Source organism: Podarcis liolepis (assembly GCF_965112155.1).
Source record: "Podarcis liolepis genome assembly, chromosome: 5".
In the NCBI taxonomy this organism is placed as follows: Eukaryota; Metazoa; Chordata; class Lepidosauria; order Squamata; family Lacertidae; genus Podarcis; species Podarcis liolepis.
In genome coordinates this window covers 58,253,803-58,279,951 of record NC_139556.1, presented here as the reverse complement: position 1 = coordinate 58,279,951, position 26,149 = coordinate 58,253,803, and the positions used below count along the sequence as shown (strand labels likewise).

At 42.1% G+C, this 26,149-nt stretch overlaps 1 protein-coding gene across 10 annotated transcripts in view; it reads right to left on the bottom strand.

Moving 5' to 3' along the window:
- SH3PXD2A (SH3 and PX domains 2A) overlaps window positions 1–26,149 on the bottom strand; it is a 260,873-nt gene that overhangs the window by 165,884 nt on the left and 68,840 nt on the right. For 8 of the 10 annotated variants that reach the window (XM_083505057.1, XM_083505058.1, XM_083505059.1 and 5 more), the window contains one exon: window positions 20,961–21,036. In XM_083505057.1, coding sequence (XP_083361183.1) covers window positions 20,961–21,036 — 76 coding nt within the window. Of the gene's footprint in view, window positions 1–13,353; window positions 13,489–20,960; window positions 21,037–26,149 lie in introns of those variants that run through there. The other 2 variants (XM_083505064.1, XM_083505049.1) reach the window with 1 other exon arrangement.

The window sequence follows — 26,149 nt, the reverse complement described above, 5'->3', positions numbered from 1 at the left end:
CACACACACACACACACACACGCACACACGGGGCCAAAACAGCTGTTGTCCTTTAGTTTAAATATATATTCAAACTCTTCTCTTCACACTTTTAAGAATGTCATTGTGGGTGTGGATGGGTATACTAAATGGTTCTTTAAAAGTACCCTATAAGTCAGATGGTAGGCACCAATATTTTATAAAACTAGTACTTTAAAAACCTTATACAAGGGTTTCAAAGCAAACTGGAGGAGTTAAAATAAACAAAAACAAAAAATACAAATTGTCCACTAGCACTTTAGAGACCAACTAAGTTTGTTCTGGTTTTTTCTCAGAAGGGTAGTAAAAACCCCCACCCCACCCTCCCACTATATTTAAGGGTCTGGTGACTTCTGTTTCAGTGTATCTGAAGAAGTGTGCATGCACACGAAAGCTTATACCTGGAACAAGCTTAGTTGGTCTCTAAGGTGCTACTGGACATTTTTTAAATTTTTTTATTATTTCGACTGTGTCAGGCTACCTACCTGAATCTGAAGGAATTAAATTACTTTTAGATATAAAATATGCAGAAGTTATTTTTAAAAAAATACTTTAAAAGCCTTGTTTTCAGCTTGCAGATAGAGGATAGCACTCCTAAACCACTTTTAAAAGCCTTTCTATGACTCTTGATGTGCTGCAAACATTAGGGTGGCTCATAACAGTTGTGGTACTTTTTGCTCCTAAAATATTTAACTGGACCTCCTCATGGACCTTTGCACATAAGGCATGTTTTGAGTACTCCTTTTGCAGCTGTGTCAGTGTCACTAAAACTCCCTGATGCAGACAAGCTCTAGGGGGTCTGAATCCCACCCCTCCTTTTGCTTACAAAGCTGATGTTGTCCCTGGAACGTCTCACAGAATGGGAGTCATTCGGAATTGCTCCTTCGGCCAGGTATCTTAACAAGAATCAGTGTATTACTGGAGTCGACTCGTCTGGGATCTTTTGCAGGCACAAAGGGCTTACTGATGGCCACCCTGTCAGTTTGGCAGTGTGTCTGTGTGGAAAAGAACTCCACCAAACAACCTGCATAAAGGTCCCAGGGCTGGGCACAGTTGTAGGCCCTCCTGAACTCTGGAGTCATTCACTGGCTGGATTTGTGTTCATTTCCCCAACCCAGCCCTGATCCCCTTCCCCTCATCGTAGTGATTTTATACGGACATGGAAAGAAGGATGTTTATGTTTCTGGGAATGGTGACAAGGGAGCCCGCTGGAAACCGGAGTAAAGCTATTTCTAATGCTAAGCTTCGTGCAGCACAACCCTAAGCATATTTACTTCTTACTTGTTAAATGAAATGGGACTTACTTAGTAGTAAATGTGATTAGAATTAGAGTCGTGAAAGTCTTTTGGTTGCCATACAGTCACCCCTTTCTCAGGGTTGCCTCACTGTCAACATAGATCTTAGCAACACAGACAACTGCATTATACCAAGTCAGAGCACTGGCTCATTTGGCAAAATTGGGTCAGCACTGACTGGCAAGGACTCTCCTGATGTTCGGCCTTGCCCAGCCCCACTCTCCTGGCAATGGCAAGGAACGGACCCAGGACCTTTGGCATGCCGAGCAAGAACTACAGCTGTTACCACTGTTATGTGTTACTTTTGAAGAGTTCTATCACTGGCACGGTCTCATGCACAGTGCCTCATGCTCAAAAATGTCATTTATCAAAACAGAGCATAGAAAGTTAAAAGAAAATTCATGTCCATGACCTAAATAAACAAAAGCCTATGTGTGCATGTGATCTAAATGACCAGTTCCATCAGGCCTCCTCTCCCTCAACTGGCAGCAGCCATTCTATCAGGCTACCTCAGTGGGAGAGCTGGAAGCAGGGCTCACTTCATCAGCTTTGCCAAAGAACCAGCTCAGGTGCCTCCTTCCTATTTCTATGCCAGCTGACCTATCATCAGATCTTCTATTTAAGAATTGTCTATAGTGTTTACTTTTTTCTTCTTCCCTACCCACCCCTTTTCCTTTCAGTGTCATTTTTTCTTTTTCTTTTTGCATTGTAAGCCTGCAGAATGAGTGTCTTTTTGGTTGAAAACTAGGTTATAAATGCTCGAAATAAATAGAGTTTCTTTTTTAAGATGCAAAGACTGAATGGAAAAGTATGGGGAAATGTAATAGTGTGTTTCCTCCATTGGTAAGGGATTGGACTAGATGACTTTTGAGAATCCTTCCAACCCCATTACTCTATAAGTTGCTATTTCTATGCCTGGGCACCACACTGGCACTTGGGCTACTCTTCCATGGAGGATCATGGGTAAGGAAGGCAACTGAGTAGACAGCTGCTACTTGGTGGTGGTGGTTTTTGGGTTTTTCTTGGGTTTTTTTGCATTTTGTACCTTCATTCCTCTTCCACCTTAAGGTGGAGCTGGGGAAACAGTCAGTTTAAATACACAGCAGGGTGCTGCAGGCTGAAAAATATGAATAATAATGATATTTTTAAAAGCTCATATATGACAAGAATTATTCAGATAACTAGAATGACTATGGGATTCATTCGTGAGTCAGTTGAATGACCTGGAAGTAAATTATAAGGAAAAGATTCCCACAAGGGCATCCATGAACATGTAGAAACATTAGATACGTCATAAGCTTATAAAATTGGGCAACAGTCATTTACCAGAAAGGACAGGCAGTTCTTCTATAAACAGACAAAGGATTTACACTTCTGCATTTAAAAGCATCAAACTCTCTCAATTATTTAACGAGAGGCAAGCACACATACATACATTTTAAGTATTATTTCTAATAACCACAACTTATTTTCCTTGGAAGATCCATAAAATGGGGAGGGGTTGAAAGGGAACCAGACCCCCCAACATTTCTGTGTTTCCAGTTCACATGGCAAGGGAGCTGTGGCCATCACTGCAGTCGTGAGTTTTCTACGTGCACATGTACCACAGTGTTTCGATCTAAAATGCAGATACAGTATTTGCTAAGAGCACCCATTAATTTACAGCTAAATCTTGCTTTCCAACACTACAGCAACTCTCCAGGAAATAAACTGCTACAACTGTCCAGGGAATGAAGTGCCCTTGATGGATTTATGGTAGTGTAAATTATACCTGTCTAACAAGATTGTAATCCTTAAATCTTTAAAATTTAAAATCTTGTTAGAGCTGACAGTACATAAAATAGTGGCTAAAAAGATCAGGAAGATGGATCATTGTTCTTGTGAAGAAAAGCTTATGTGTCTAGGGAACCTTTTATTTGTGGAATGATGACCAAGGAGGATGAAGGTTTATAGAGTCGTGAATAGCTTGCACAGAGCGGAAAGAAACAAAACATTCTATTTCATGATGCCAAAACTCAGGTCGGTTATCCAAAGAAAGCCACTGCCAAAAAGTCACATTATGCCTGCAGTTCTATGCAATCTTAATTTGAAGTAAGCCACATTGAACTCAGCAGTTCTTCTGGATAAATATGGATAGGGTTGAGCTGCATACCAAGTAATATATAATAACTGGCCTATGGGATTCAATGTCATATGATGTTGTAATAGGTCACTGGTATAGATTCACTTTTAAAAGATTAAAATTCATGGAGAATAGCAATGGCCAGAGCATTTCTAAGTCTCTAGCTTAGTTAAAAACATGGTTTCCAGATGCATGAATAAGCTGTGGTGAATCTTAGGCTTGCACACACACCACTTTCTCCTTCACTTTCACGCCTGTAATTAGGAGATAAAAACTTGCATTTTCAGATAAACTAACAGTTGTTTTCTATGATGCCCAGACTTGGAAAATTTGTTTTAAACTATGCTTATTGAAAGCAAGATTTGAAATCATAGTTCAATCTTGGTTTGATCTCCTGATTAAACAATTCCCATGAGCCCCCGCCAGAATGATCAATGGTCAAGAGGATGCGACTTGTAGTCCAGCAACATCTGGAGGGCCATAGGATTAAAAAAACCACAGTTCCCTGAATTTGGATGTCATGAGGAACCGTAGCATAACATAGAAACAAAAGAAGTTGCTGTTTACTGAATCAGGCCATTAGACCATCTAGCTCAGTGTTGGGTGGCTACAGCTCTCCAGGATTTCATATAGGGTCTCTCTCAATCCTACCTGGATGTGTTGGGGACAGAACCTGGGATCTTCTGCAAGGAAAGCAGATGTTCCACCTCTGAGCTACAAACCTTCCAAATAAAGCAATGCAAATAAAATAATGCAAAAAAAGAAGGCCGTACATGAGCCTCAGGCTTGGTGTGGCTCATTCTTGTAAAAGAAAACCATTGTTTTCCACTACATGTAAATCAAGCTTCTGGGAGGCTCATTCATTTGAGCCCCTCCTCGTCCTCACTGCATACAGTGGCAATGTATTTCCCTTTCCCTCTCCTTAGCTGGACTGTATTGCTTCTCATTACTGGTGTGGCCACCAGCACATGTGAAACTTGGGGCAACTGTCAGAGATTAATAGCTGCAATGGCCAAAAATGGGATGATCAGTTGCAGTACACCCCTGAACCTCCCTCCCACCACATCTCTTCATATGCCAAGGAAAGGCAACCATTTCTGTGAAAAACAAATTGTCTTACGGCAGCTTAAAGACTAACACATGCATTATGGCATAAACATTTGTGGACTAGGGTCCAATTTATCAAACGCAGCCTTCATTTCACCGCATAAAGCAAAAGCATCTCCTCAGCTTCCATGGAATAGCTTAGTGTCTCAGTAAGTATTTGTCTGTAGCATTCCAGTAACTCCAGGAATAGCATGTAAGATTTCTTCTCCTGTTATCTGAATGGCATTTTAGACATCTAATAATAAAGCAGAAGAGGTAGACCAGAAACAGAAGAAGTAATTAAGCCCAACACTGTTTCAAATTATCAGGAGTTGAGGCAAATTCATGGTTGCCATCTACATAGCAACAAAGTCTGAAATTCCCATGAAGTGGTGTTTTATGAAGGCCCAGAAAACAGAAGCAAAGTTACACTGATGTCAAAGCTCCACATTTCTATGGCAATCTCTGACTAAGGTTTCATGTTACCCAAGCCCAAAACAAAAATCACCATGTGGTACTTAATGCAAAACATGCATAACTAAATTTCTGTTAACATGGGTTTGTTTGTAAGCCAATATTTTATTTCTTGGCACTAAGAAGCATCAATCACTTATTTTTTAAACAAACAAACAAATCTCTAAAGCATTCTAATCAGGACTTGCCTCAAAAACAACATTTGTGATGATGAGCAAATGACTTTTAACATGACTGTCAGATATGTCCCAAGTATGCACAAATTCTAGGAAAATCAAGCACCTCTTGTTTCAACAAAGAATGAACATTTGGTGTAGTTCTTTACCTGGTTCTGTATTCCTGAAGTGTCCCAGAATACTATATAATACCACTGTCTGAATCATTTTGGACCTAACACATGACTTATGTAACAACAGCCTAAGGTTTTAAGTTAGCCCACACAATGCAATGTCCGGCAGACAGAGAATAAAAAACAACAACTTAGAAAACCACTTTACCGAATGTTGAGACAAAATGGCAGCAGCACCCCAAAACATTCAACACCTGGTGTTACAAGTGTTTCCTAACTTCCCCCCAACTTTTAGTTATTTTAGATGCAAGGCAAAACTAGGCTGACTGGCAGAGCAGTCCTATGCTTTTCTGCTCCTGGGTAAGTGTTATAGAACTGCAGTCTTACAGGTTCTCTAAGCTCAGCAATTTTTTTTCGTCCAAGTCACCAGATGTGTGCTTCTTCCCTCCTCCCAGCTTCTCCCAAAGATGATGATAAATTTTCTTGGTTTATGCATGTTTGTACAAGCCCTGTATTTAGGCATCATTGCTACTGTTTATAAAAGAGGATATGAAAGAATATGGTCTACCCAGATGTTGACACACACATTGTCTTGAACATGCTGTTTTAAGAGTGTGTACAAAACAGTAAATTGCAGGACTAACCTAAATTACCAAAGCCTGCTCTCAACTTTGTAATGAGCACTGCCAAATTTACAAACCATCTGCATTGCATTATGCCAGTTCTTTGGGCTGATGAGGGCAAACAACATGTATCATTTTTATCCATCCTTAAACCTTTCAAGGGAGGAGCATAGAAGAACGGCTAGAGAGCTTCCCTCTGGAGTGTCAGAGAGAAAACCCAGGCTCTTGGCATCACTACTGAGTAGCAGAAACAGGAGGCTGGGCTACCCTGCCACCAGAAATGCAGGCTCATTTCCAGCACCTGTATCCCTACTGGGAAAGTAATGCATTCAGATGAACCAGGATGCATGGATATGGAAAGAGGTGTAGCTTGGTGATTTTAAATGAACACTGATCAGGTCAAACTGTGATTCACTTCAGATGAATAAATTCTGTAACTTGTATGTGAAGTTCAACAAGCACACAGCTAGGCAACCACCCATAATCAATGTTACGTGGCTAGAGCCCATTTCCAAAATGACATATGTACAGCAAACATGTAAGAGGGAGCAGGACTGTGCCCACTAGTTCCACACCGGATGTTGTTGAACTCCAATAACCCCTGTCCCCACAGGGAGCCAAAAATCTAAAGAGAGATCCATATGTGTATATAACTGTAGGTGCATGGATGCTCCACGCATATATGATTAAGATTCTTAAGCACCTGCACTGTGTGACTGCTATGTGCATGGGTGCCCATGATCAGATCTTCATCTCTCCACAGAGAAGTTTGGAGTGGATCCAATGAGGCATGGCAATGTCAGGGCTGGGGCTAGAAGCATTTCAGCAATTCCAAAAAACTCTGGCCCTTCCTGATGTTATGCAAATCTCAATATCATAAAACATGCAAATGAGGTTAAATAAGGGCTTCCAGTGCAGTTCAACCACCGTGGCCATCCTGCTCTTATCACCCATTTTTGTGATCACCACAATGTATTTTTGATAAATCTATTGGCTAGATCTTCTGGCAGCCACAAAAGAGTCAGAGGCACTAAAGGGAGGAATATTGTCGTATCCTATGTTTCCCAACCTGAGGCTAACGAACATGTCCTTCTCTCACCAAAGATAGCAGAACTATAAATAATCTCTAATCTCCACTACTTAGGGTACAAAACATTTCACGGTGGTGCCATTTTTCATCCCAACAACCCAGAAAGCTGCACTCAGCACTGTAAGCTGCTACCTTACACACACTAGACTTGGGAGTGAGTTGTGCTTGAGAGTAAACACACATCGGCTCAAGCTATGTGACTCACTTAAGGCTGTGTATGTGTGATCATGGTCATTAATTGGGGTCCTGTGCAGATAAACCTATCCCATGTATCACACTAGTTATCAAGAGAGTCTATATCTCCAGACTGTGTAGAAGTATTATCAATTTTTAAGAACACTTCCCAAACTTAAAAAGCAAGTGGTTAACACAGGGTATTGCAGGTAAGAGTTCTCTCTCTCTTTAAACAGAGGCCCCACACCAGGGAAGGATTCAGTTGTTTTTACAGCACAGAGGAGACTGGAGACTGGTTATTCCCAGCAAACTCTGACAGCTCTAGAGTTAAAACCCAGGAAAGCTGGAGGAGGTGACACTGTTGGAAAGTAAATATTTATGTAGTCAGGGCTTTCCTTCCTTTCCCCCTTTTCTCTGCCCTGCCTCTTTCCCTTTCTTAAAATGTCACAGATCAGCTGTTTTGATAATTGGACAGGAAGCAAGAGTTCCCCTGATGGTTGGCAGCTTAACACCAGTTTGTTCTGCCTTGCACTCTGAGCATTCATCCTTTCTCGTGCTCACACCTATTGTCCTCTTCAAGGGGAGGAGGGCTTAGAAGGTTATTAAGGGTGAAAATATGAAATGGCTCATCACACAATTTAGCATCACACAGTGAGTACCCTGCTGGCTCCACCTCTGAACAGAACAGCACCATCATTAATGCTGACTGAGATCATGCCTATGGAAGTGACAGTGATATACTATACACAGATCCCAGGAGATCCTGAATGGGTGAACAGGACAGCCCACATTCTAGGATAGGGGAAGGATGGTAGCTCAGCGATATCCGAACTGGGGAGGCAGGAAAAAGAAAGGTCTAACTTGAATTGCAAACTAAAGTTTGGGATATAAAAGGTAAAGGGACCCCTGACCATTAGGTCCATTCGTGACCGACTCTGGGGTTGCGGCACTCATCTCGCTTTATTGGCCGAGGGAGCCGGCGTACAGCTTCCGAGTCATGTGGCCAGCATGACTAAGCCGCTTCTGGCGAACCAGAGCAGTGCACGGAAATGCCATTTACCTTCCCGCCGGAGTGGTACCTATTTATCTACTTGCACTTTGACGTGCTTTCGAACTGCTAGGTTGGCAGGAGCTGGGACCAAACAACAGGAGCTCACCCCGTCGCGGGGATTCGAACCACCAACCTTCTGATCGGCAAGTCCTAGGCTCTGTGGTTTAACCCACAGCGCCACCCGCGCCCCTCCAAAAGGATGTGTCAGAAGTTGGGATGCATTTTGCTCAGCACTAGGCTATGAGAGAGTTGGGGAAACTCTTTAAGAACCATTTTCAAGTTGTTATTATTATGTTTCCACCCCTTCCTCAATAATTCAGCTCTAGGCAGCATACACTGGGTTCCCCAGCACTCTCCCATCCAGGCACTAGCAGGGACGCGGACTTAGAAAAAATATTGGGGGGGGGGCCCCGGGAAAGCTCATGAATAATAAATAAGCTCATGAATATGCAAATAAAGTGGCTCCGGCCCCAAATAGGGCAAGCCACGCCCCCCAGCCAGCCGATTGGCTGGCTGGGAGGTGTGGCCAGTCGGGATTCCCCTGTTCTCGCGGGAGCTGAAACGAAGCAGCGAGGCAGGAGCCCCCGCCCCCGGGGATTCCCTAATCTCGCGGGGGACGGCCGGGGCTCTCAGACTAGGGCGCGCGGCTGGCTGGCTGGCTGGCTGGCGAGGGACAGCGGCGGCGCTCTGCTGGAAGGGCGCCCGAAATTATTGGGGGGCTGAGCCCCCCAAAAAATTTTTTTGAGGGGGCTCGAGCCCCCTCAGGCCCCATGGAGTCGGCGCCTATGGGCACTAGCCAGATTCAGACTTGCTTAGCTTCAAAAAGGTACTTACACCAGATGCCGTTAAACCAGTCTCAGCCATTAGACTTACTAGGCAACCTTGGGGCAGACACTATTTCTCATTCTTAAGGTTTACACTCTTAAGAAACTGCACAGGGTATGTGCCCTTTGATCCTTGGCAAAACGGAGGAGTCACAAAGTAAAATATAATTCAAGTTTCACTACTTGCTTTGCTATGTTGCCAATTTGCAAGAGGCTGAGGTTATATTTTAGCTCTGATCTCATTGTTATTAAAAAGCCAAACACTGAAATTTGAATGACTGCACCTTGGAGTAGAAAGCAGCACAGAAAAGACAAAATGCAAAACATTTACATACACATCTATTCACCTACAAATTTGCAAAGGCACAGCCCAGTCTTGATTACAGGCCTCGATTGGACTTATTTTTAAATAGCAGTTATAACAGAAGGGCATATTCACTGGACAAGGGCACCTCTACATTAGGATCCTCTACAATTCATGCTGCATTTTCAAGAATATAATCTTGTAACTACAGTTAATGTGTATGCCAAAGGCAGAGGTGGGAAAACTTATTGGCTCTTATCAGTTTTATGGGCCAAACCACCAATGATTTAAGTTTGTCAACATATTTTTTCTTTAAAAAACAGCTTTCACACAGAAATCCATCAGAAAACCTGCTTCATCTCTCATAAACTGAAGTATTAATAAATCATCAGAATACCTAATCTCTATTAAAGATCCTAGCTTATTTCAGCATTATTTTTTAGCCACTCACCTCTGAAATCTGTGTGAATTATTCAAAATAAAATGTGTCCCATTCTAGACCAATTGCCTATTTCCAATCCAAGATAATTTCCCCCACTTCATTCCCTACCGAAATGTCGTGCAATTATTTTTAGTGTATAGATGACCTTCCGGCATGTTATGTGTAGTGGGAAATACGCTTCTGTTTCTTCAGTTACGCAGCAATCCAAACTGTAGGAAGCCAGCGGAATTCATCATGGGGGACTTCTGCAAGCATAATGAGCAAGGATGGGAGATTTCAGCCAGTTCAGCCAGAGATCCCCCTTGTCACAATGGAACTTGGGTTTGGATTGATCAACTAAATCACTGCACTATTGGGAGCTAGCGCAACAAGTCCCTCTAGCACAAGGGGGCTTTCTCCCCCCCCAACCCCAAATCCTGCCCATTTGTTCTGGGGAAGGTTGGCAAGCAGAAATGCTTGTGCTGGCAGAATGATCATATTAGTGCAATGTTGAATCCCACCATTGGTATTTTTGCTATTATTTTAATTGCTGTTATGAAATTTTGCAAATCTGTTTCATGTAGCCCACTGTCAAGAGTGCCTTGAAATTAAAAAGAAATCATATTGCAATCCATTTTATTGCAATGTTTGATTGGAGAGAAAGACGTGAAAGGCACTGTGGCAATCAGTCCTACGCAAGACAAGTCTAAAAATAAGTCCAAAAGGAACAAAGTCCAAGGAAATAATAAGTAGATTTATAAAGGTTTTCAGGAATGCTAGCTGTTGGTGAACTGACATACAGTCCTTCTGTTTCATTAGAGTGCTGAGAGAAACATAATGCTTCTGGAAGACAACAAAACACTTCAGCTAATCTATGTTTAAATATAGTTCTTGGGGAAAGTCCATCCAGTCACTCCATTAGGTTTCGCTGCCTTGGGCACATCTTTGCAATATTAACACCTTGGGGAGGCTTAACTCTTAAAAGGGGAGCAAAATTGCTTCCCTTGCTTATTCCACTCTCCGGGGTAGAACAAATCAAGCAGCTTAAATGTCTTCCAGTTCCACAAGGTCCAAAGCTATCTCCTTCCACATTTAAGTAGCCTGGAGGCTGCACATGACAATACAAACCATCAGTTTGTCATGTGACACATCAAACAACAATTTGGTCTTTGAAACATACAAGATCCAAGATCTAAAAATACTTTTTGCAGAGAACTGTTCTACCTAGCCATTCTCTTAGTTTTGCATTCAGACGTTTTGTGAACACTAAAGAATAGCCATTCACATCCACCCCACCCCATCAGAATACTAGGCATTCCCTTCATGCTTAGAGCAGCCAGGGAATCCCATTACTGTTACAGTATACAGGGCAAGATATTTCATTTTCCTCAAGAGCTCTCTTAACATCGCACAGAGTGCTACTTTATCTCACAACAAACACTTCTTAACTAAAATTAAACGAGAGGACATTTCTTTGAAGAGGATCATTTGAAAGCTGCACGTACAAAACATTTCCCAGCTCTGACATCTTCAGCCTTGACTTCTCACTGCACACAAACCATGAATCTTCTAAGATTGCAATATTCAGATATTTTATTCAAAGAATGCACCAATGGGTATCTCAACAAACTCCTGATAACAGAGTTAGGACATGATACTCATTTTGCACAAAGAATATATGGAATACCATGTATTTAAGCATACTATGCTCAAGTTACAATTCTTTTGGGGGGCAGGGGGAAGAATTCTATATTTTTTTAAAAAAATGTGGGAACAAGCATTAATATCAGCAATTGCAAACACAAGAAATGTGCTGCAGCTGAATGTCATCATTCAGTTAAATTGGTATATAATTTTTCTTTCTTTTAAAAGCATAATTGCTGTGCTACTGACAGCACAGTGTACTTCCAAGAACAGAATCCAAGACTATGTGAAATTTAGTATCAAGAGCAGAAAAATTCTCTCTTCTACACTCTCTGTCAATAAGTAAATGATACTAAAATCCTATATAGTCTTATTTGGGGAAAAGTCCCAATGAACTCAGTAGGACTTACTTTTGGGCAGGCATGTATAGAACTGCCCTCTGAGTAGGGGGGGGGCAGATGCCAAAAAATAGAACAGGGCTTCACTACCTTCAATAGTTGCATAGATGAAAACATTTCAGCAGGGGTAGCGCTGGACTGCAGGTTCAGTCTTCTAGCTTAGGGTGTGAACCACATAAGTAACGGGCTCTGCCCTACTCCTATAAAAGTAGAGCAGGAGGGGAGTGTCAAGTGTTGGGTCAACATTTGTGCTAAAGCCTAGCCATGAATTCTAGCATTTGCTGGTGCCTGTTAAGCTTTGTAACCTGTATCCTGAGCTGATGCAAATATCATGTAATAAAACCTTCAGGATTCCCCAAGCCAATAGTTAGAGTCTTTCGTCTGAGGGTGGGGACCAAGACACTCAGGATGCTTTGATTCCTCTCTCCCTTGGACCCCATCCTGAGTCCTGGCTTGTTCCCTAATTGTCCACCATCATCCCTCAGGAGCAAAGGTGGCAGTAGACTTAGTGGGAAGCCTAGAGTGGCCAGGGCACCACTCATCTGGACTCTAGGTGGCTTTCTTGCCAGTGGTCTACTTGGAACGGATATATCACCCCCCCCCCATTTTCTTAAAACTGAGTCCCCAAAAATAGTCTTATACATGGGGTCGTCTTATAGACAGAAAAATACGGTAGATCCAGATGGAAGCAATGACCAGCAGTGAACCAGATAGAGCAGGAGGCGGCGGTGATTATACAAGCCTCTCAGCCTCCTCTGAATCGTTTGCTGGGTTAACTTTTGAGTTCATTAGTCTCCAGCCCTTCTTCGTTGCATTTCTACTCTGGCTCCAGTCTCCAAGCCAGGTGCTGGGAAGTGAAAACCGAAAACCTAAAAAGTGCACACTGAACTATTTTCAGCTGCACCAATATACTCACTTATCTGGGAGCAAGCCCCACTGAATGTAAAGGGATTTATGAGAACACTCTTTTAGAAGTAGAGCAGGAGTTTTGTGCTGTGAAACTCTTTCCATTGCCCATGGTAATACAGAAATCATGTTAGATATCTGATATGTTAACCTGAAAACCAGTCCATTTTAGGAACTTTGGAAAGCTTCCTATCAGAAGCCAAATCAGGGTTCTTTGCAGATTTTGGCAGTTATGACTCCTCGCATCTGGGCATTTTGCCTCTCTAAGGTACGGACAAGGGAGTGGAAAAAGGATGATTTGTATGTTGAGCTCCTCAAAACACACAGCAACAGATTTTCTCCCCACTTCTATCTCTGCAGCTTAAGCACACACTGAATGCACAAGCACACAAACCTCAAATCACCACACTTCAGTGCTTCAGCACACTGAGAGAGCAAGGTCTCAATTCTAGATAATAACTCTAATAACTCTTCAATTCAGCTATATGAAAAAGATAAAGCTGTGTTTGTCTGTTTGGTCCCTGAGCCGGTTACGTAGCTGCAGACCAGCCCACATTATTCACCTGAACAGCTCTCCCCACCCCTCTTGCTTTAAATAAACAAACAAATAAATAAATATATGATATATATCCACCTGAGATGCAATTCATTGGCAGGAGGTCTGTTTTTCTCACGAGGGAGACGCAAATGGAAGCAAAGCCCAGGCACAACTTAGGGGGAAATGCACATAGTGCTGATTCAGGCTATTACAAACTTGCTGAAAAGAAGGCAGTTCCCAGTGTCACTAAACATTCCCCGCCTATTGCTCTCACCAGATGGAAGAATCTGGGTGGAGCCCTAGACAAAAGCTAAGGCAAACACACAGGGGGAAATTATTTTGTGAGGGGAGGGAACAGAGGTGTTTCCTCGTTTCCATGGGAATGGGGAGCTTCCAAGATTACTATTCATCCACATACCAGAACCAGGAAAATGGGAAGGTAAGAAGGCGGCTAGAATGCGAGGCAGAGAAACTAATTCAACCTGTATCAGTCACGAACCAGTCCTTCATTTCTCTAACACAATTCTACCTTGTTACTCTCATTTCCTTCACTGTTACTCTCTCTGCACTTTCATTGCCCATTAGAGAAATCTCTTTGGAGCTGCCGTTCATGAAAAACTCCTTCCATATACCCTAGTCCTCTCTACATTCTCATCCATCTCACAGTGGCATCACACAGCTTAAGCTGGACTTTTCTTTTCTCTTTAAAAGATGTTAACCAAAGCTCTACTCCCCCCCCCCATGAATATTTTTCAATATTTGACGTTTGAGATGGGTGTAGTGGAGAGCACATGGCTTAGATTGCCACTGGCCATGAAACCCATAGCCGGTGATGGCTGGTATCCATTGGGACCAATAGTGTGGAAGGCAGGGAGACCCATCCTCCTCCCTACTGAATTCTTCAAGGGCAACACTGAGGCTAAGGAGGAGGAAGCTGAGAGGCATCACCACTCTCTGCACTGGTTGGAAGTAAGATGGCAGGCAGATTGAGGTTGGTGAGGTCATGTCCCATTTGGCCTAACAGATCATGCTTCACTGCCCATTGCATGCCTTTGGGAAGATAAAATGGAATGGTAAGCCACTGAATGCTGAAATTCAATGCAGCTGTTGTGATGGAAGCTTATGGGCAGCTTTGCCCTTTGGGGAAAGGTAAAATCTTCCATGGGGCCATGGGCATAGCCAAGGGGGGCAGGGGGGCTGCTGTCCCCCCCATCAAGTAAATCAATAAAAATACTTAACTAACTGAGATTCTGCCACCCTCAACATAAAGCCCTCCTCCTAACATAAATCCTAGCTATGCCCATGCATAGGGCCTTTGGGATACAAAGAATTAGATGCTTCAGGACAGCTGGGGGAATTTCTAGTTAAGAAATCAGGGAGAGGGGAGGTGGGAAAGCTGTGAAAACAGTTTACGCATTGCTGAGAAACTAGAGGAGTTGTGTACTATTGGTGGAAGAGGCAGAAGGTGGGACTAAGCTTCACATATTTATTCTAAATCCACAGCCAGCTTTTTGCCTGTGGCTCTAGCATATTTACATAAACGATACCTAGCATTTCACTTCAACCGTAAGCAGCAACTGCATGAATAATTGTGTGGTGTGATCTATCATGACTCAGCATTCTTCTGTTTTAAAGGCAACTCATGTTGACTAACCAGTTTATAATTATTTTGGGAATGGCTGGCTATTCTTTATGAGACTGGCTGTCTACTTTTAGGCATAGCGTATTATTGTTTCCATTATTAATTTCAGCAGTGCTTTCAGCATCCAAAGCACATTATGATTCTTAACTCATCATCAGCCCAATCCCATGCAGTGCTAGGCATACCTAACTCCAGCCATTTCAGTTGTCGTGGCTGTGTGTTCACATAGGTCCACATAGGTTCAAGTCTTCTGAGGCAGTTCCTTAACACCCTCCTCTTTTAGACTGGGAACTGAAGTAGGAAGTGAGCTTCTTGTCTCATGACCAAACACAGGAAGGCTCAATGATGAGCTTTTCTGTGGCCAACCTACTCTCACACACTTTCCATGTATTAACTACCACTAATAATTCAACATGTTGAATTTTTTGCCTCTCTTTAAAGCAGTTGTTCCCAAAGTATGTGTGTTGGGGCACCTGCATCATTGGATGGGATCCAACATCACACTATGACAATTGTTCTGACCGCACAAGCATTTCAGCTTGTCAAATGGAACAATATCCTTTCTGCTGTTTCAGAGCTCCTCCAGAGCCTGGGGGGGGGGCACACAGAAGTGTGTGGAGGTAGGAGAAAATGAGAAGTTCTGCTCTGCTGGCAGAACTTGTTGCACTGGCCCTCGCCAAGAATTGTTCAGAGAGCCCCTATTCCTCCCACAGAACTACAATTTCCAGAGTACCCTGGGAGGAGAGATTGATCATTAAACCACTCTGTGAATCATCAGAGGGAAACCTCAAACCTCAATAGTAAGTGGAGCCAAAGCCAATGAGAGGCAGAGGCAGTGAGTTCTTGTTTTGTCCCCATTCTCCTCCCTGCCAAGTTTCAGAAGGACAACACTAAGCCTAAGGAGGAGGAAGATGACAGACTGGGCCTGTCAGTAGAAAGGTAGACAGGTGAGGGCTAGGAGAGGGGCAGGCTAGCCAAGGGCAGGCTGAGGATGGAGCAGCCTCCGCTAAGTAAAACATTTGGAGGCTAAGATTAAACATTTTTGTTTGCACATTTTAACACACCCATTTTGGTTTTAAGCATGTGCTTTGGTGGATAGGAAAAGGTGAACTGGCAGGAGTGTCTAGGAGGAAGCATTTTCTTTCGTTTTCAAGCACATACTAAGGCCAAGTCCTGATACTATTGTCATTGCTGCTGTTGTTGTAATTACATTCATTATTATTATTAGTCTAAGGAAAACCAGACCAACCTTTTACAGTGGAAGTGATGTGTATACCAACATACATATAGTGAGGGTAAACCAGTTTTTTGAAAAGAACAATGATGATTTTTAGACTATTACACCTCTTATTCATGCCAGTATGGTTGCTTGGAAAACATCCTGTTTGTTGAAATGTAAACATTATATTGACATTTGATCTTTGTATTTATTGGACACTAAGTAAGGCATTTAATTATACCTCTCTACTGGGATGGAATAATGGCTTCACCTAATTTAAACCCAGAAAAAACCTGTGCCCTTTTTGAAACACAGTTTCAAAAGAACTCATTAAATTGCATAGATGAGAAGAGCACTGCTTAAACTTTAAAGCATAAAGCTAATAGCCTAAAAAGAAATATTCAAATTAACCACAACTAAGGAACCTGTTGAAGGACCACAATAAGTAGAGCAGAACGAAATTAGTGTGGCTTTCAGTTTAGAGTCTTATTCCAAATTAATATTGCTCCAGGCAGCCGAAGTTGAAAAAAACAAACACTGGAAGGTTTATTTGAATAAATATGGTGTTTGTGCTGCAGCCAGACTCCAGAGTCAATTATCACCGGCATCCTGAAAGGTTTTGTTAGAGTTGTCCTACACTTTTTTTGGCAAGCATAACCACCACATGTATTCACCATTATTTAAATAACCCTGTACACATGCCAGAATGACAGATGCAATTGCCAGTATGGTCTCTGAGAAGATATCACACCAGATCTTCTTTATTTGGAGCTGCCTTCTGATCCATTTCTGAGCACAATTGAAAGTAAAATTTATTCCTTACAAAGCCCTAAATGGCTTGGGGTGGCCACCTCCAGCATGGGATCACCTGTTCCATTATGAACCTGCTCACATACGGCATTCAACATCTGAGGCCCTGCTTCATGTTCTACCACCTTCAGATGTGTGCCTGGGAGGGACATGAGGGCAGGTCTTCTCAGTGGTGGCATCCGGACAGTGGAACTACATTCCAACAGGTTTGGTTGCTTGGTCTCTTCTCTCTCTGAGTTTTATTTGGGTGGCAAAGTAGGACTCTATTGCCTATCGATATCAGGAAAGCATCTTCACCGTATTATTTTCGGCACCAGCTTAAAACATTTTTGTTTAGGCAAGCCAATCCAGACACACAGAAGTGTGAAAAGTTGGTTTACTGCTGATTTTAATGGTTTTAAAAAACATATTAAATTATTTGTTTTTAACTGTTTTTATTCGGAATTTTAATATTTAATGTAAACTGCTTAAAGATTTTGTTACAACCAAGCAGCATATAATTTTTGATAAATTAATTTAAAAATACATTTTTTATTTTACCATGCCATAATTCTGTTCTAACCTCCTGCTATGGAAATGCACTTTTTTAAAAAACTGCCCCAGTGGTTTTATATCCCCCTCCCTCTTGTGCAGCTTTCTGAATGTTTTTATCTCATTGCTTATTTGTTTCGTTTGATTTGTGAATTGCCCAATTTATGAAACATTTCAAAGCGATTAAAGACATCAGCAATCAAAACATATATAAAATGTCACACATAAAACAGTAATTCAAATCCAATACAGATACAGATTAGAATAAAAATATCCACTTAAAAGTGATGTTCTTTAAGGTCTTCGATAGTTGCTAAAGAGACAACAGAGTCAGAGAATATATGATACTGAATGGGGTGAATTCCAAGGGGTAGGAGCCACCACACTAAAAGCCCAATTCCTACACTGTACAGACAGAATCTCCTGACAATATTGCGTCTACATGAATTATTTCTTTTGTGTTTTTGTGTTTTTAATCTGGGAGCTGCCTTGGGGAGCTAACAGGCATAGTAAGAAAATGTTCCAAAACAAACAAATGCCTGACAACCCCAATTGCCCCAGAGTAATGTTTTCCTGCGGGAAACATAAGACTGCAGAGTCAAGAATGAAGCTTCCATCAGTCAACAACATCCCTTCATAGGAAAGGAGTCTGATGCCTCTCCTAGCAGGAGGATTTCATTACAAGCTTCTTGTTGCTCGATTTTCAATTAAGGTTTATCGCCAAGCATTTGTTTCAACAAAAGAAAGGCTTTGACTGTAAAAACTACAGGGTGTTTTCTAATTAAAGTAGCAGGTTAATTCAATGTTGTTTGGTGATGTCTGACGTTCAGCCAAGTAATATCCCCACCCTGAGTGGCCTGTTCCTTTTCAAAGCTTTACACTGCAGAATTTTGTCTTCTGCAGCTAGAAAAGAAATCTTAAACAGTTGGGAAAGGAGAGAACATACTGATACTGAGGGGACTGGAAATGAAATATGAACTTTGAAATGTATTCTCACTGAGATAATTTCATCAGCTCATAAACCCAGCACTCATGGTCTGAAGTTGTTTAGAGTGAATGGGTAGACAGATTCAAAGCCTGTTTTTTTTTAAAAAAGCAGCTAAATAAAACTCTGATGATGAAGGGAGGATGGGACAGTGGTTGATATGGCACACATTGTGGCACGTGTGTCTAAATTTGATCAAGAGATCATGCACCCATAAGGTCTAGAAACTTTTCATGGCTATGTTATCAGCCAGATGAGAGATTGGATACAAGTTTTGCCAAAATAAGCACCAAGGGTCAATTCTTGAAAGTATCTTCCAGAAGTGAGAAAGAATGAAACAGTTACACAGGTAGAAAGGGCAGCACTCTGTGAAGTTCCAAAAGAGCAGGCAGGTATTTCAACACAGCTTTGCATGAGACTTTACTAGCTGCTTGTCTCTATAGTCTGCCTAAATTTATGTGTTGAACCAACTGAGTATTTGAATACAGGATCCTGTCCCTCCTTCACACAAAGGCAGCATACTAACCAGTTGAAAATGCATTATTTCCTAGTTTACACTTTAGAAGTTTTTTGGGGAGAAAGTTTAGAGGGAGTGAACATATTGTAGCTTTTTATGTGACAGGTACCACATGGTGGCTTGACTGTTTACATAGCCCCATATATCCTGGATCATATGTACAGTAGCTATTCTTGCTGCATAAGTGCAGTAACTGCTTTTCCAAAAGGCAAGATGGCTAAGGGCAAGAATTTATTTTTACAAGGCCACTTCCAGACTGTCACTGTTTTGTGGGCAGGATTCAATCACATCCTGGCAAATTCAGGTTACACATTTAAAGTGGAATTGGTGCTCTTGTGCAACAAACCGCACACTAAAATAAAAACGGACTTTTTGTGGAAAAGAAAGTAACAAGAAAATGTGCTAGGAAAGGTGGGCTAATGTAATACAACCTTTTACAATTTCCCCACAAACAAAGTAGAATTAAGGTTCAATAAACAGTAGACATCTCCTATCACGGCAGGGCTGGAGAGAATCTGGAAAACATGATGGCAGCCTTTTGCCAGCAAGTATCACAACTTTATCATCAGTATTTGCTTACACGGAAAATTGGCATATGTGCACCTCTAGTGGTGCAATGGGTCAGTGCATCTGGCTGTTAACCAGAAGATTGGTGGTTCAAGCCAACCCTGCACTAGATGACCCTTGGGTCCCCTTCCAACTCTACAATTCTATGATTCTGCCATATAACCTCCCTGCAATCTTTGTGCAAATCAGTCAGAGCAAGAGCTCAATAAACAGATTGGCCCAAGTCTTATCCCACTCCCTGTAAATTTGCCTTCATGGTCTGTACTTGGAGAAAAGGCTTATTCTTACTCTGCACCTGAAGACAAAGGGCAATCTTTTAATGGGTTTCAAGCCTCCTCCACCTCAAACCACACCATTTATTCTGGAGCACAGTTCAATAAGCCAACCTACAAGGCAGTTGCCATAAAGCATCTAGCAACTAATAAAACAAGAGAAAGATGGTCTCGATCATGTGCACCAGTAATTAACAATGAGCTGGAGTTCCCAGCGTCATCAAAACTCTTCCTCTGTGAGTTCAGCTGGGAACAGTTTTGTGCAGACAGATGAAAATACTCTCTGCAAAGGAAATCATGGCAATATTTATATACCTCTCTGCTGCACAAATCATGTCGGAGTTGAAAGGCTGTTTTTATTTTTTTGGCCTGGCTCCCTAAAACTCTCATGCACGCATAATTTTTCCTCGTACCTAAACAATTAGAGTGGTATTATTTGCTAAGACCCAGAAGTGCACAAGCAAGCAGAAAAGAAAGGCAGACCTGAGGGAGCTAAACCTTTGCCTTTCAGTTTTAATTTATTGACATTGTTATTTCAGCCCCTGGTATACATTTTCAAATACCTTTGAAACACGCCTAAAAGCAGCTGAACTCTCTGGACAGATTCTACCAGTGTGGGATTTATGCACAAGGTAAGTGAGCCACGGATTAGGGCTTCAGATCATGAGAAGCCTCTATATACCATCCCCCCATGAAGACATTGTGTTGTCTCCAGTGCTAGTGCTATTGAGAGTAGACCCAGTGAAGTTAATGAGCATGACTATTAGGCTCATTAATTTCAGGTGGGTCTAATCTAATTTACTTGGAATACAACCCCAAATTCCAAGTTTTACATAATCATGAAATAAAACCTTTTAAATTTAATGTCATGTGCAGTACACACATGGTTTTCCTGGGGGAAACAGCAGGGCAAAAAGAGAAAAAGTAAAGTGTTTGGAGATGGACCAGGAAAGTGTGGACCTGTGCCTAAAAAGCGTGGGGCAAAAGTGATGGGCAGATGAGCCCTCAATTTGTGTAAATTCAGTAAACAACTGAGGCATTAGCATTTCTTCAACGATCCTGCCTAAAAAACCTGGCCTGGACACCTGTGAATGAGCCTACTCATTCCCTCAGAGGCCTTTTAAAGACAAGGTGTCCAAATTTATCAAAAGGTTTGTTACCTGGAAGAAATGGGATGATTCTCTTCTTGGGATCTTTCTGGCCTCCTTCGATAGGGAATTTATCCAGAAGCTGCATCTGCAAAAGAAATATTTAGTGTGAACAAAAGTCCATCACCCCCTTTACCCACTCCCACCTCAACAACAACATGGCCTATTTTCCTGGCTGTAACAGATCTTGAAAGCTGCAGGAGCAGCTGTGATAAAGGGCAGGATTTTTTTATTTTTTTACAAATACAGTTCAGTGAACTTGGTTGAAGAGCGGCAAGGTTCCTGAGAGGGCAGGGAGAATTACATCAGAGTTGGGACAGGACCAAAGCCTGGAGTTCCAGCAATTCCCAAATTAACTATTTTGTACTTTCATAATAAATGAACACACAGTTTGACCCTCATCCATGTTCTGGGTAGCAATCCTGCAGGGTCCACCTATCCTCTAAGACAGACCACCCACCTGACGAGAACTGCTGCCTCAGAACCGCCAGAGAGGTTATTTCAATGAAGCATCCAATGTGGTTGTTGGCAGACCTCACCTATCTCCCACACATTGCTGTGCTTCTCCGTGCATCTTGATGGACAGGCATACATAGAGCAGAGGAGTTTCCTGGGGATCTGGAAATACTCTCTTATTGTGATCCCTGGGACTTTGCTGGAACAAAATGAGTTCTTACAAAGTGGAAGGTTGTATCAACCTTTCTGGAAAGACCCTCCCTTCCCTGCTGACCACACATTTTCTGCACATTTAACTCAGTGTGCGGTCATTGCAAATGGCATCCATTACATTCATAATATATAGAAAATTTGGCAAAGTGATTTAATAATAAGGCAGATAAATATTTAATCTGTAAAAATATTAAATTTGAGATTTTTTTAATGCCTGCTTTCAGATTCAACTATCACAGTATAATGGAGACAGAAGTTTGTTTTTTAAAAAAGTTGGGTTGCTGCCAGGTTCTTTGGCAGGAATACTCCCATGTTCGTGTGTGCGCATTCACATACGGGACCATGTTCCTCCAGCACTGTAGGAACAGAGGACAGGTTCCTGAAGGATGTGTAGATATGATGGGACCACCTGATTGGCAGAGCTCTTGAAGCTGGAAAGGCTGCATGGTACTATGTATAATGAATGATGTGCAACGATGCAGAATCCTATAAATCTGGGTTCTAGGTTTGCCATTTGAAGAGCAAAACAGAGAACACATTTTCTGACTTCGCTATAACAACTCTCATTTTATATAGCCATGAAAAAGAGGACGTGTCCTAGAGAAAGAGGACATATGGCAACCCTATTTTTAGCCTTTATTGCATACATAGACCTGGACCATTTTTACTCAACATTCAGAAGCTGGCACACTGAGGTTGTTGTTGTTTAGTTGTTTAGTTGTTTAGTTGTTTAGTCGTGTCCGACTCTTCGTGACCCCATGGACCAGAGCACGCCAGGCATTCCTGTCTTCCACTGCCTCCCGCAGTTTGGTCAAACTCATGTTAGTAGCTTCAAGAACACTGTCCAACCATCTTGTCCTCTCTCGTCCCCTTCTCCTTGTGCCCTCCATCTTTCCCAACATCAGGGTCTTTTCCAGGAAGTCTTCTCTTCTCATGAGGTGGCCAAAGTATTGGAGCCTCAGCTTCAGGATCTGTCCTTCCATTGAGAACTCAGGGCTGATTTCCTTCAGAATGGATAGGTTTGATCTTCTTGCAGTCCATGGGACTCTCAAGAGTCTCCTCCAGCACCATAATTCAAAAGCATCAATTCTTCGGCAATCAGCCTTCTTTATGGTACAGCTCTCACTTCCATACATCACTACTGGGAAAACCATAGCTTTAACTATACGGACCTTTGTCGGTAAGGAGATGTCTCTGCTTTTAAAGATGCTGTCTAGGTTTGTCATTGCTTTTCTCCCAAGAGGCAGGAGTCTTTTAATTTTGTGACTGCTGTCACCATCTGCAGTGATCAACTCAGCACAGCACAAAGGGGGCAGCATGCAGTGCTAATACATCCCTTCAAGCACCTTCACTAATGTGGATAGGAATCATTGAGATGGAATTCAACTGAAAGTGCTCACAGTGAACAAATGTGCATAAAGCACACACAGGAAAATCAGATCTTTGCAACCGACATGTACCTTAATACTCTGGTGTGTACGCAGTCTATGTTGAAAATGGCAAATACTACATTTTCAACTCCAGGAACTCCATAGCAAAGGGATAGCATTTCAGAACAAGGAAGGATGGAAGGTGTGCCCACCATCAAGCTTAACATAAGCCAGACTCCAAATCAGGCACAATAGCATGACATCAGTTCACATGTAAAAGAATTGCCCTGTGATTACAATGGCTTCTAAAAAAAATCACTACAAACCAGCACTTCAAAACATCAGGATAACACCTAGGGAGGGATGTAAATATAAATGTTTGGGAGAACCATTTCTTCCAACTGGATTCCCAAAACAAATGGGTGGGTGGCTGTCAACACAAAAGTGGGGTTAAAAGGAAGTATGGAAACACCCTAAGCCATCTCCATCAGTTGAGAACCCTATATTTTGCTGCTCCTAATAGATATGTTGGAACAATACCCACTAAGATTTTGAGAGCAAACTTTCCTTCAAAGAAAGATGCCTAATGTTCTCTCTCAGGAGTCTAACTATCATGGAACACTGGACCCTATCTGCTAGCAATCTGGCTGGAAGGAAAAAGACCTACCTGCATGGAGAGTTAAGGAAGAGGAAAGAACCATCAGGCTTCCTCATTTTCAAGTCACCCTGATGAAGAAACAGATTGTGGCTTTAATGCTTCTTAGACAAATTGTTTCTCTGCCAATTGAAGGTGACTTTTTTGAGGAGGGTGGGAGTTAAAGGATGTTTTGTTTTCCTGTAGACAGAGTTCAGGCTGTCTGGGGTCAGTCAGGGGTAAGATTACTTTTGTTCAAAGGAGAATGAAGGTATAGTTCAACTCCAGAGTTTGCTGTCATGACATTTTTATCCAGGAAGAGAAGTGTCTCATTTTTCTCTTAAGAGTGACTGACTCAGTGAGCCTACAGCTGAGACAGGCACATTCCTAGGGTTATTCTTGGAGGTAATCTTGTTTGGCTGATGTGGGCCTTTCCTAACCACATCAAGATGGTTGTGTGGTATATAACTAAGTACTGTTTATCCACAGGGCTGATATCAGTGGAACAGATGCAGCAAGTTGCAGCTGCAGAATTCCAAGATCTTCCATCACTAGATAATAGAGATACAAGTAAAACAGGTTGGCCATAAATGTCAGCAGTTCACAGTGACCTGGCTGCAGGATGTAAACCAGTCTTCCCCAACCTGACTAGGGGTGATTGGGGTTTGAAGTCAAAAGCATCTGAAAGGCAACAGGTTAGGGAAGGCTGAGCTAACCTTTAAAGTGAATGTGTGAGTGGCAGGTGGTGAGCTTCACTAACAAGAGATATCACATGTGCTGCAGTAACTGTGTGGGAGAAGGGAGTCACCAGAAGGATAACCAGTGCTGTTACCTAAATATCCAATCAAATACATGGAGCCTAAACACCCTTGCTTAGTTAAAGGATGCAGAAAGCTTGCAAGTCCACAACAGGTATCAGCTAAGGCTGCTGCCTTATTCTCTTATTTAGTCAAAAGGCTTTTTCAACCTAATTATTTTTTACCTTAAACTTTAGCGAAAGGAAATGGAAGATGGTAGCAACATCAAACTTTGTATTGAGCAACCCTGTAAGAATGGATGAACTTTCTGCTGAATATTGCGGGGGGGGGCAGTCTGTTCTTCCTTTTTAAGTAACAAACTGGGTCTCATAAAAAAGGAAACAACTGCAAATAGCTGTTATGGTCCATTTGCTGGGGGTTGGGGGAATTATAATTAGCAGCAATAGTATCAGTACTTTTAATGCAGAGATGGGATGTCTCTGGCCTTCCAGATGCTGTTGGACTCCAACTCCCATCAGCCGCAGCCAGCATGCCCAGAGGTCAGAGATGATGGGAACCGCAGTTCTAACAAAGCCTGGAAGGTCACAGGCTCCCCATCCCTTATTTAATAGGATCAACTGATAGTTATAAAGTAGTGATCTACCATTCAAGAACCATTCATGAAATAACAGAATAATTGTGCTGTCCAAGCAAAAAAGAGTACAGAAGAGGTAATTTAGCACTCCTATGTTTCCATATGCATATGAAGACAATGATAACCTACTGAATCAGGTAGGCCCATCTTGTCCAGCATCCTGTTCTCAGAGTGGCCACCCAGATGCCTGGGGGAAACCTGCAAGCAGGACCTGAGTGCAAGAGCACTCTTCCCTCCTGCAGTTTCCAGCAACTGGTATTTAGAAGCATATCGCCTCAGCCGAGACAGCTATTGCAGAGGAAATGTAATTATCTGCCGAATCTGCTCATTAGTCATAGAAAGAGCCTGTTTTAAAGAGGCCAAGAGCTTTCCCTCTGTGCACTAAACTCTTAATTTAGCCTGACAAAGATGACTGCAAAAGCTTGTGCAGGTTAATTCATTAAAAGTGCTGTATTCAGTGCTGCACAAGTGCAATGTTCTCCTTGTGCAATGGGACTTCTTCCTCTTCTCTGCCATTGCAGCCTCAAAATCTCCTCTGGAGGGTCCCCTCGACCCTCAGGAGCAGATTCTGAGAGTCTTGGGGGGTGCATAGGAGAGGAAAAGAGGAGACAGTTCTGCTGTGCAAGCAGAACAGCAGCATTTTATCCAACCCATAGTCTTTAAAGACTTCAATCTTCCAAATTATGTAAGTAAAATAAATTTTGCAAAACATGAACTACACCCAACTTTAGATTAAGTGCTTCAAACCAGATAGTTGCAATCTGATGTTCCAGTTTAAACTACTCCTCAAAGCATCTTAGGAACAAATTGTTTTATGGAATAAGATGTCATCTGAGTGAGTGATCAGACTTTTATTTTTTTACCATGCTATTTGCACAGTGTGTGTGTGTGTGTGTGTGTGTGTGTGTGTGTGTGTTTAATCATGTAGCCATGGTTGCCTATTAAATTAGGATATGCAAACACTTCACTACCACCCAGAGCATAAAAAAATGCAGACATGTTCAAGTAAGCACCAACTTTCCAATTAAAAATGATTGACCTGTTCTCACATGAAACCAAAGGTATGAAATTCTGTGCTTGAGAACTACAGGCTGAGGTCTATACAGGTCCCTAGGATGCAGTCGAAACCCTGCAAC